Source organism: Phalacrocorax carbo (assembly GCF_963921805.1).
Source record: "Phalacrocorax carbo chromosome W unlocalized genomic scaffold, bPhaCar2.1 SUPER_W_unloc_3, whole genome shotgun sequence".
NCBI lineage: Eukaryota > Metazoa > Chordata > Aves > Suliformes > Phalacrocoracidae > Phalacrocorax > Phalacrocorax carbo.
In genome coordinates, this window is record NW_026990254.1 from 1,227,566 (window position 1) to 1,240,243 (window position 12,678).

The 12,678-nt window shown below is 36.6% G+C and overlaps 1 protein-coding gene across 3 annotated transcripts in view; it reads left to right on the forward strand.

The window, feature by feature from the left end:
* Positions 1 to 12,678, forward strand: part of LOC104041491 (homer protein homolog 1) — a 124,683-nt gene that overhangs the window by 72,334 nt on the left and 39,671 nt on the right. For all 3 annotated transcript variants that reach the window (XM_064439925.1, XM_064439927.1, XM_064439928.1), the window contains exon 5: positions 5,916 to 6,058. In XM_064439925.1, the coding sequence (XP_064295995.1) occupies positions 5,916 to 6,058 (143 nt within the window). The remainder of the gene's footprint in view (positions 1 to 5,915; positions 6,059 to 12,678) is intronic.

Sequence of the window (12,678 nt, forward strand, 5' to 3'; positions counted from 1 at the left end):
GTCTTGTGTATGGGGGCGACTGATACTTGCATGTGTTGATTTTCTGAGCCAGCTCCAGTACTTGTCATGGGAGTTTGAGTAGCCACAGTGCTTGTCCTGGGTGTTTGAGTGGTCGCATTTCATGTCACTTTGCCTTTCAATTCAGAGACCTTCTCTTCCCCCTGGGGGCACTGAATACTGTTGAGCAGGGCTCGGTATGCATGGGGCAGGCCCCAGCATGTTGCAGTTATCTGTGTCTCTCTGGAGTTCCCAGCGTAGCAACATACTTTCTTCAAATATTCTACTAGTTTTTCAGGATTCTGCACTTGTTCGGGGGTGAAACTCCAAAACACTGGGGGTGCCCACTGCCCTAGGTATTTGCCCATGCTATCCCAAATGCCCTGCCACTCATGACTATCAAGCCTTGGGGCAGATTTCTGGGTGATATTCTTAAGTTGCTTAGTCAAAAACAAAACAGCATGCCCAAAAACTAACAATAAGTGCACCTTAACCACCCAGGGATGTTCCAGATACAAGAAGGTTGTTGTAATAAAGGCACAGACATCATAGAACAAAGTTGCAAAGATACCATTCTGTATTTCCTCCATATAAAATCTCTCCGAGGAGGAGGTATAATTGCTAATTGCCTCAACAAGGTGGTATCCCAAGTACAGTAACGGTTTCAGCAAAAACCCCAAATACCGGATAAAGCTGAAAACCACTGTTTGCATAACACATCTCATAGGCAAAACATTACTAATCACAGCAGAACACAGCAGACTAAACAAACCAACACCGATCTTTAACACCAACTGCAAAAAGGACAACATGGTGCTGTGACCAGCAGCTGTTATTATCTCCAACCCTTGAGCCTCACGTTGGGCGCCAAAAAGACTGTCGTGGTTTAGCCGGCAGCTCAGCCCCACACAGTTGCTCGCTCACTCCCCCACCGGTAGATGGGGAGAGAATCAGAAGTGTAGCTGACCCCCCCACAGTGAGGAAAATTAACCCCTTCTCAGCCAAAACCAGCACAGAAGGGGTTAATTCCCTTCAATGTAGTGGTCAGGGACCTTTTCAGCTTCCTGTGCTCTGCCATTTCGGCAGGAGGCTTGGAGGGGCGGGGCCACAGCCGGGGCAGCTGACCCTGGCTAGTCAATGGCATGTTCATTCCGTACCATGTGACACCATGACCAGTGTATTAAGGCGCGCAGTTGCGACTTGGGGGGTGTTGTAGTTGTCACGTGCAGTTTGTTTTGGTGGTTCATTCCCCCCGGGTTTCGCGCCTCTCATTGTTTTCCTTTCCATTGCATTTTTGTTGTTGTTGTTTTATTTTAACTATTAAACCGTTCTTATTTCAACCCACGAGCTTTACCCTTCTGATTCTCTCCCCCATCCCACTGGTGGGGGAGTAAGCGAGTGGTTGTGTGGGGCTGAGTCACTGGCTAAACCACAACACTCATAAATAAAATATGTATTTATAGTTTGAGTACTTCCCAGAGTTAGCCACATTAAGACTTAAAAACAATCTTGTATAAGTCCACTGAAGTTAGGCTGTTGCTCTAATGTGTTATGAGCTTTAACAAAGTATTGGTACTATTTAGCTAGATATTTCCACCAGAAAAGTGCCTCTATGGCCAGGAAGTAGTAGCTCCATGCTATTTTTTGGATATGCTGTTTCGTTTGATGGTGTGTATTCTTTGGCTACTGGGTGTTTTTTTTTGTTTTTCTCTTTTTGTTTTTTTTTTGTGAAACATATAGTAGAAGGAAAACAATACATAGCCCGATTTGCAATTACTTAATAGCAGGAGTTCCTTTTTTTCCCTAAGCTATCCTGCTGCTAAATTTAAACTCCGCATTCTTACTGTTTCTTTAATATTACTTATTCTCCCCATATTTGCCAGCAGCCTTTGCTTTAATTTGGTTTGGTTTGGTTTGGTCATGGTTTTGGAATCACCTATTCCCTCTTTTCTTCTATTCTGTATTTAGTCACCATTAAAACGTGGCTTGATCTGTGCTGTGAAGTCTGCTTGTTTTACTTTAGAGACTCTTTTGTGAGTGCATTCATTTTGTTTATAAGATTTTGAAATTTAAAGCATCTTTTGATGAATTCCCCTCTATTATGCTTAGTTTGTATATTGTGGGCAACTGTCATTTTTATACTGCTTGACATCATCAGTCCTGGATACTTATTAGTAGGGCCAGGGCTCCTTTAGACAGTACAGATCTCTGAAAAACTCTTAAATAGCAGACTCTCACATTTAGTTGTCACGTTGAAAAATATTAATCCTCAGTCCATGTGTAAGTCCAGGACTGGCGAGTGACTTGAAGTTCAATATCTTCAAAAAACCTATATATGTTATAATAATGGTTTTATACCACAGGAGAGCCATTAAACCTGTCTTCTCAAATGTATCAGATATCTATTTGTAGCTGTCATGAGTGGGTAATATCAGTCTTTAAAATATATCATTGGTTTACAGGAAGACTTTCAATTTAAGCACTGTTTTTTTTCCATATAGGGTCTACACAGTTGAATCTTAGTTAACCTGCTCTTACAGCTAGGAGGGACGGGTGAAAATCTTTTTCAGCTGACCAACTCTGTACAATTTGAAGTGGAGGTGTGAAGCTATAATGATATGGAATAAAAACTTCATTACTTATGACTGTCTCACAAAAATGTTTCTAGAATTCTTTTATTATGTCTAAATAATATAAAAAGAGAATATATATTATTTGTAAACTTAGTTTTGTTCCGTGTAAGTGGCTTTTTCTGTTGTATTTGGTGCTTTATTCATAGCCAGCTTCATAATTATTTACCAGGCAGGGATAGTTGTGTGTGAGAGCACTGATTAACCTGTATTGGTGGAAGAAATACATACTAGAATCTGATGCTTCTCTTGTACATACAGATCAGCCCTTCATGAATTTGCAGGGAGTGAACCTTTAGGTATTACATAGACTGTGATGTTTGTCTGCATTAATTTTTGTCACTTGAATTTCATTCAAATTAAATGTCTATGAAAGTACTTTACTGAAAAATAAGCCTAGATGGGACTTGCATTTTTTTCTTCTGCTTGAAATAATTTTTATGCATTCATACTTAAAATATTTTAATAAAGCTCTGCCTTTGTATATCTAATAATAGTGTTGTAGGAATTTTAGCTTAAAGATACAAGCAAGCCAGATTTTTTGGGATGTGTTATATGTTTTTTAGAACATCTAGTGTAGTTTGGAAAGAGAAGGAAATAAAAGAGAAATTCTTGGCTCCATAATGCCTTTCATTTAATGGCAGTAGAAACTCTTTATCAAATCAGAGGATAATAATAGACAAAATCACATAATTTGTATAAAATAATTCATGTGCCAACTCTGCTCTCCTTTGACACTTAATTTCAATTCAGTTTCAGTTCAGTAAAGTTGTTCTGTAAAAATCAACATTTAATTTTGGCTTCTAAAGTATTAACACTTAAGATAATAGTTTTGAGGAGATAATAGTTCTGAGTATAAAATAAGAGGATTCTTCCTGAAAGTAGGTAACAATTTAGATTTATACTATAAATAACAGTTTATATTTGTGTAATAAATCAGTGTAAGCTAATTATTTTCTGCTTCTTAATCAGTAGGAATTTAATAAGATGCAGAATGGAGACACTTGTGCATGTGTATTGTATAACTTGATGAATGCTAAATATACTAGAACTTGAAGTCATTATTAAAATGTTTTAATATAATTCCATGTAACCCACTAATTCAAGTTGTAGAGTCTCTCACTATGTGAGAAGTACAGTAGAATAAAAGCAAAATTTTGACAGTTGTTGTGCTGCAAATGCTTAATATAATTTTAAGTGCAATGAAAACATTGAACAACAATATATTTGGTTAAGTGACACCAATGCTTTGTGGAAGGTGATGATGACAGCCAGATCTTATTTTCTTTAAAAGAACTGAGTTTTTTCATCTGGTCAAGTCTTGAAGTCAAGGGCAACATTTCTTATAGATATAGGATCAGATTCAGTATTGGCTTTCAAAAAGCCTTATCCTTGTAAACTAGTTGAAGGCTACAAGTGGAGGCTCAAAATTAGACCCTCTTCTTGTAAGATCATGACCATCTTCAGATACTTTGCAATTTCTTCTGAGATTGTTGTTCTTTCTATGCAGTGTCAAAAAGAGCTGGGAAGAGGAGCTGCTGGCCTTCCAGAGACTGTGCTTGTGCTTCAGTTTAATAACATTAAATAGCAGGTTTAGCTCTTCTTCATGCATATGGTAAAAGGCTGTGTGGCCATAGGAGGTGCTTAACTTTTGGAAATACTGTAATTCAACCAGTCCTCTGCTGTACAGACACCCCTCTGTGACATCCATTGAACTCCATTAATGAAAGTCTTCTATCTTGGAGTTAAATGTTACCACTTGATTACTAAAAGCCTACTAAGACATTTTAAAATCAAGATGAGCTACTTAGCTTATATGACTTGCTTATCTCCTGCAAAAATCATTACTTGAAAAAGTATATAATAGGAAAGAAAATATTAAAATTAAACCACATACAGGGACTGAAAAGCCTATAATGTTCTATCTTAGGCTGTGGGCTACACAGTGTACTTTGTTTTTTAAAAAGGAAGTACCACGAGCCAGCACTGTGCCCTTGTGGCCAAGAAGGCCAACGGTATCCTGGGTTGCATAAAAAGGAGTGTGGCCAGCAGGTTGAGGGAGGTTATCCTCCCCCTCTACTCCGCCCTAGTGAGGCCACATTTGGTGTACTGTGTCCAGTTCTGGGCCCCCCAGTTCAAGAAAGACAGGGAACTACTGGAGAGAGTCCTGCGGAGAGCTACCAAGATGATATGGGGACTGGAGCATCTCCCTTATGAGGAAAGGCTGAGAGGCCTGGGTTTGTTCAGCCTGGACAAGAGAAGACTGAGGGGGGAGTTCATCAATACCTATAAATATCTAAAGGGTGGGTGTCAGGACGATGGGACTGGACTCTTTCTAGAGGTGCCCAACGACAGGACAAGGGGCAATGGGCACAAGATGGAACACAGGAAGTTCTACCTCAATATGAGAAAAAAACTTCTTTCCTGTGAGGGTGACAGAGCAGTGGAACAGGCTGCCCAGAGAGGTTGTGGAGTCTCCTTCCCTGGAGACATTCAAAACCCGCCTGGATGTGGTCCAGTGCCCCCTGCTCTGGGTGTGCCTGCTCAAGCAGGGGGGTTGGACAAGATGATCTCCAGAGGTCCCTTCCAACCCCTACCATTCTGTGATTCTGTGTACATATTGGTGTGATGAAGGATGATTAAAACTGCACCAGTGCCTTCTGCTAGGAAGACAGCCAATAAGTTTTTCAGGTGTCCGGTTGCGTAGCAGTAGCTGCCTGGGTATAACTGAAGTATTCTCCTTCCCAGATAATATCATGACCAGCAAGAGCTAGGGCAGGCTGACATATCTACAAAAGTTTTGCAAGGACTGTGCAAACAAGTTTTCTTTACACATGGTTCATAGGTGAAACTGTGAATGTACCACCTTCCACTGTTCACTTTGGTTAATACACAAAATGAAAGCTAGATTTTAAAATAAGTATTGGAATTATTTGGTTCACTGTGTTAGAATATAAAGTAAGAGATAACAATCCTGGGTGTCAGTAGTCACCTGTTGTGTAGCTGGCTGAGCCAGGTAAGAGGGAGAGATCTGTAATAAGCAGGAGGCTGAATACTTGCAAATAAATCATAGGTCAGTTGTGTTTAGCGCAAGATAATGTGAATCCTATGGTAATACACTTCTAAATTGCATTCACATGAGGGATGCTGGAAATCTGTGAGCCTCACATTAATACTGCCTGAAGTTCGTATCTCATTTAAGAAATAATGTTAGCACTTATATACACATAGCCTTCCTGAGCAGGTCACTTGGTAATTCTAATGTGTCGTTTGTTTGTTTTACTTAAGGAATCAGCTGGAGGGGATATTCAGTCTCCTTTAACGCCAGAAAGTATTAATGGGACAGATGACGAAAGAGTGATGCCGGAAGTGACGCAGAACTCAGAACCAAGGGCTGAACCAACCCAGAATGCATTGCCATTTACCCATAGGTACAGATTCTATTCCCACATCCTAAGTGATACCTTTTTCCTTCTTTGTTAAAGGGACCTTCTCCCATGTCGTGGCTTACACCTAGCAAAGTTAAGAATTAAATTACGTGATATTTAAAAAAAAAAGTACTGGCTTTCAGATTTGCAGTATAATCTTTGTTTTCACAAAAAAAAAAAAAGAGGAAATTTCTTCAAATGAGATTTTGGGGGGCATTATTTTATAGTTTAATCAGCTGGATGCGAGCCCTTGAACATTGGTTAGTGCAGGTGTCCCTTTAACAGGAAGCATTATTTCAATGTTTGAGATCTTAGTAAAGTTAACTGCTTCGTAGAATATTCCAATTAAATTATTTTTGCACAAATTTTCTTTAAATGACTGATAGGATTGGATGTCAGCCTTTCACTGATGAGTTTTTGGAAGAAAAGGGACTCTTACAACACTTTTGGATTATAAAATTTAAAGCAGCCTTTAATTGAACAGTTGAAAACATTTTTCAACTTTTTTTTGAAACACGAGAGAAGTGTAGTTCTGCTTCAGACTGAATTATAATTCATTGCATTAGGAATAATGTACTCTGTTCTTTAAGAAAACCAGGAGTTTTAATTTAATGATACAAATGATGAGTTAAGATGGGTATATCTCACCTATTAGAAATGATTGTAAACAGGACACTCAATAAAACACATTATGTACTGAGACCAAAGAGAGTAACTTAAATATTTAATAAACTTTGAGCAAGGATAGAAATATAAGATTTTTTTTTTATAAACATGGTCTGAATAAGTTTAAATAGAGTTTAAGAGCCCTTGATCAAAGGTCGGGGAACACTAGGATGTCAGATATGTCATGCAAATAATTCAGAATGAGCAGAGATGGAATTGGAATTGTTCAAGACTAATTTTATGTAAGAGGATAATACTATTAAACATATCTGGAAAAAATAATTTTCATTTTCAAATGAGAAAAAATTTATACTTTTTTAGTAGAGTGATTGTGTTTATTTTTATACTTCAGTTGTCACCAGTGCATCTATTACATATTTTACAAGAAACGGTGCTTTGTAAGAGAGCTCTGTGCATGTTGAAGGAGTATTACAAATTTTGCACATCAGTGTTCTGTAACAAGTTCATTCAAACTTGCTGTTTGTGTGCTGGAATTCTCTATCAATATTTTTGTGAAAAGGAGTTGTGATAAAGTCCTCAGAAGAGTAGTAGTGGTTGGTTTGTTGTTTGGTTTTTTTTAAATGACAGCTGCAAAATCTTCCCTCTTGCTTTGCATATATAAATATGTTTTCTGGTATGCCAGTATAGTAACTATGCTTTGCTCTGCATCGACCATGACTGAAAATATTTTTTGAAACTACCCAGTTGTAATTTTTGATGGTATAGAATAGAACAGAGGTTACAAAATTTTTACATTTTGCATTTTTCTATCTACTTCACGTATGCAGTGTGGGTGCCTGGTTTTAGTTTATTGTCCTATTAAATACCACTAGCTAGAATTGGTCTTCCAACAATAACTCTGCATTTTGAGGGACACTTTTCATGATGATTCTTATGAGAATCATTTGTCTTGCTAATGGTAGCTTCAAGTTTGTTCATGAGCTATTACTGAAGAAAATGCAAATTTTTTCAAACACTTTGAAATTAATTGAATCTTGGACTAGATACGGTTTTTATTATAAATAAATGAAGATTCATATAGGTTACTTTTTTTTAATACTGAAAAGCCAAGTGAAGACTTTTATATATTATTATTTAACCCAGACAGAAAATGCTTTCAGGTGCTTTCTGACAATTTTTCCATATAGAAAGAAAAAAATCCTTTTGTGTGCGTATGAGTGTCAAGAAACACTCTCAGCCAGAGGGAAACTACCATTTAAAAAAAAAGTATATTCCAAAAGATTCCAGTTATTTCCCAAGCACCATTACGTTTTCCAAGTTGATGACAGAACTTAGTTTGGAAATCAGCTGCTTACATAATTGTAAGTATTGAAATGAACATTGTCCAGTTCATATCCCATGAGCATAATAGAGCAAAAGTCTAGTTGGTTCAATTTATCCTTATTGGGAAAGTCCTAATGCTGTTCACAAGTAGTGCGACTCTAGTCAACTGGTTGAGAGATAAGGTTATTAAATGGTTATGAGCCTTGCACAGAAAGAAAAACTCTTGAAATTAAGCCTCTTACCTTTTTAAACTATGATGGTTAATGTTGAATTATGAAGTAATATTACTTGGGAACTCCCACATCTTATAATATAGCCTGAGCACTGCTCTCATTAGTAAACGTTGCCAAAACAAATGAAAGTAAAATGTAACATAAGCCTGGCATTATAATTTTTAAAAATCTTGGCTGAGACTCTGATCAAGTCTGATTTTTCTGAACAGTGGCTAGTACAGGAAGGCTTTTTTCTAACAAAAGCTAGCTAATGAAATCTAATATTTAAAATAATTAAGACTAAAAAAGTGTGTATTTTCTTAACTAAATCTTAGTTTCCTCAGACATCTTCCTTTCTTTAAAAATATTTTTCGCATTCTTTAAAATGTGATTTTCTTCCCTCCCCATCTAAAAAAAGTTGACCATAAAAAGGTGTTTGGAGAAAAATATTGTTAAAAAATTTGTAACTATTTCCAATGTGACTGCACCTGTCTTTTAAATGTAAGTTTTAATCCTGCTAGTGCATAATATACAATTCCTGATGGCCTGAATGAGCCCAAAGAAATACCATACTGACCTTATTTAGCCTTAGAATATAATTCAAATATTAAAGTTGAATAGTGTGTCTGGTGAGCTCTGCAACTGCTGTTTGGGACTTTTTGGTAACTGGTGATTTTGCTCTTTTGCCTTTGAAGAGAATACATTTGTTTATAACAAGTTTTATTCCATTTTTGGCACCTCATGAAACTGGGATAAAACACTTTCAGAAACAAAACGTAAAATAAGAGGATTCTTCTGGGACAAATCTTGAAAGTCTTCAACTTTCTGTCAACTGTGACTTGTACCTTTTACCTCATTTTTTCATGTAATACGTAAAGATGTTCCATCTAAATTTAATGAAACTTGGAATTTCTATTGCATAATGTTTTGATTAGACAATATATATGTGTGTGTTTGTTGCTTGGTCATTAAAATTCCTATTTTTGTATTCAAAAAAAGTTTTTAATATTAAATTTTGACTCATTGCCTTAGTGAAAATGGATTTATTTTGTGATGTTTATATATTAGTTATTTTATTGTCCAGATAGCTTACCATTTAATAATGCTGCAAGTAAATCCAATGCTGTAATATCAAATAAAAACCCCAAAATCTTGCTGCTAGCTCATGTTCCTTCACTGAGTTTTCATTAAGTTTTATGCAGAAATCTGTTTAGCAGATTTTTCACTTTATTGCAACTACTTACTTCTAGAAGCTTAAATATTTTACTTATGTTGCAGTAAAGATACTTTGTGAATCATGCTGATCTGTTAATTTGGCTTTAAAGAAAAGTTTTGAGTTAATAATTTTTGTGGCATTTTGTAATTTGAATTTATACTCAAATCCTAGTACTTGAATGTTCTTTATAGTGTTATGCATAGCTTCCTTACCAAGTATTTCTGGGGGTGTGTATTACTCTTTTTTTTTAATTCTTGTTTTTGAATGCTCTTTAGCGTGATGACAGGATAATTTCATGTTGACAGGAAGCTCAGGAAGTCTCTAATCCAAGCTTCCACTCAGATAAGGTCAGCTATGAGATCAAACCAGGCTGCTCTAAGCTTTATCCAGTTGGGTTTTCAAAACCTCCTAGAATGGAGCATGATAAAACTAGGCTTTTTAAAAAGGTTTCTCTATAACATGAAAGGCAATAACTGTCTTCACTTTGCACAGTACTATAATGAACTGTGACTGTGCACACTGGAGGACCTCTGGTAAATTCACTAAGAGAAGTAACTCAAAGGTGATATGTTTCCTCTGACAGTGTAAGCAAAGAACTGGTTAACATAGCAACTTAGAAGTAGGTCTTGACTTCACTTCAACCAACATTTGTTTGATGTTGTGAAGGTCCTAGCTGTGCTGTTCTGCCTCTTGTGCTCCACCAGTAAGAGCCTGGTGGCCCCAGGAAGAAGCACACTGAAGAGATTGTTCTCCCCTCCCTCCTTGACCTAATTCTTACTGCTTCCAGCACCCCTGCACTTTTGCCTAAGCTGATGGGCTTTAGCTCAAATAGGCTATCCTTCAAAATAAAAGTTCTTGCTACTAAACTATTAATTTGAAAGGGAAATCTTGTGTTCGTGTAAATTTTTTCATGTGTCTGATTTTCCTGATTGTGACAATTTCTGAAAATTCTGTAGGGAATCTCTGGAGTACATAGTAAACCATTACATGTTTTTAAACCAGTATTGTCAAACACAGCATAATACAGCTCATACTGTAACATTTTCATAAGATATCTCTAGTAATGGAAGGAGAGGTGGAGAGGCCTCATATCTGCTATTAGAAGAATGGTCATGGTGTATGCGTTGCTTATCTCTTTAAAATGAAGCAACTCTGCAATTGATAAAGCTAATTTTAATGGCTTGGGGAATGGATGAGGGCCAAAACTAAAAATACACTTAGAGTAATATCACCATCTCCTTTGTGCATCTAAAGAAGTTCTAGTTTGGAGCACGTTACCTACTTCCTGCTGTTTATTTAGTGAGAACTCCAAGGGGTGATGTAGAAGATGTGAGCTGGGTGCTTGAAATTAGAATATATAAATACCATCCTCATGGACAAGTGAGCACTCTTCTAACATACCTGTCAAGTATGTTCTTAGAATATAATCCTTATGCAATTTATATTAAAAAGATGCAACTTGTAACATATTTTTTTCCTCCTTTAATCACATGCATAAGAATTTTAAAAAGCATAGTAAAAATGAAAAAAAAAAGGAACTGTCTTGCTAAGGAAAGAACTTTCATTTTCTGAAAGAATATATCCCTTGTGTTCAACCAATCAAAAATATGGATGACATTAAAAGATTGTGTGTTAAAACTTCAGCAACTATAAACGTTGCCTCTATAAATTGGGGCATGTGATACTTAACACTAAATCAGATTCTGTGGGGTGTACTGTGGTGTGGTTTTTTTTTTTGCTGTTGCATCCATTAATTCACAATCATTAATTTTGTTAGGTATTTTCAATAATACAGTTTTCTGAAATGTGTTATTCCTTTTAGGAGTCTACTCTTAGCACACAGTGACTTTTTGTTGTCATCTTTAGGCATTGGCGGAGGACCTACTCTATTCTAGATTTTCCTAGTAATTTAGTTGAATAATGAACTTTTTCTAGTGTGTATTTTGATACCAGGTGTGTATGCTTGTTTAAATTTGTCAGCAGTGTCTGTGAGGTTTCTTTTATGGGATGATTTGTACATATATTATTTTGAATATTTTACATTTTGTTAGTTCTAAGCTCAAACAAGAGCTTTTCAAGAAGAAATAAAATGATAGTTATAGGAGATCTTATGTAGATGGTTGATACCTCATGTTTTCTTCACTCATACTTCCATCTTTCAGTGTCTTTGTCATTGCTGAAAGTCATCATAGGAAACCTTTCAACCAGTAAGCAGGGATAAGCTACAAACTGAACTTTCCCCAGACACCATGAAGGAGTCCAAGGTGTGTTGTCTTTAATACACCAGAGATCTCTCTGGGTAAATTTTGCTGAAGTTAGGTCAGCATTTCCAACTATAACAGAAACCTCTTGCACATTTTTTTCAAAACTGAGAAGTGTCATTAGGATCAAAGAGAACAGACACCAAAGAAATGCTACAGGTCTCAATGCACTGTTCTCCAGTAAAAGCACAGTGAAAATTTTTGAGAGGCAATAGCCACTTTGTGGAATTGTTTTTTATATCTTAAAATAATCTGTGGAAAGACTTAATACTTTGAAAGTACAAATGTCATGCCTTGTTTGTATTGGAAGCCTCAGTGCATACTTACAGATATTTTTCAGCCACCCATTTAAAAACAAATCTTCTACAGAAACAGAAAGCCAATAACTGATAATCTGAAGTTGCCAGGAAAAAAAAACCCCACATAGCTATTCATCCCCCGAGTCTCGAGTGAATCTTCTAACAGTCATGACCTTGAAAAGAGAAGCCTTTTGTGAAAAGCAAAGGCAGAGGAGATGCTTTGCAGAACAAATATGAACATATTTTTCACAAAGTCTTGATTGCTCAAACTTCACTGTCTCATCCTGGTTGGTTAGGGAAGTTGATGTGTGAAAGTATCTCATGACCTAGATAATGTGAAAAATTCATGCTCATACCTTCAGTTTGGGATTAATTCTTGATGAGGAGATGGGGGGCTTTCTTGAGAGTCTGGAATTTTGACTATTCATAACAAGAATTTCCTATGGCAGTCTGTTCTGCAGGTAAGAGTATCACACAGTTTGCACCCATCTGCACACACACATGCTTTGCCTCTCCGAAAATGGACCTCTTCAAATTACGCCCCAACAGCCAGTCAAAAGTATAATGTTAGAAGATTAAAAGCTCCTCATAGCTGGTATGTAGCTGCTTCATTTCAAGTGCAAGACTTTGTCCACTTACCTTTACCAACACAAAATATAACGCTTATTTTGTTAGACAAATGCTG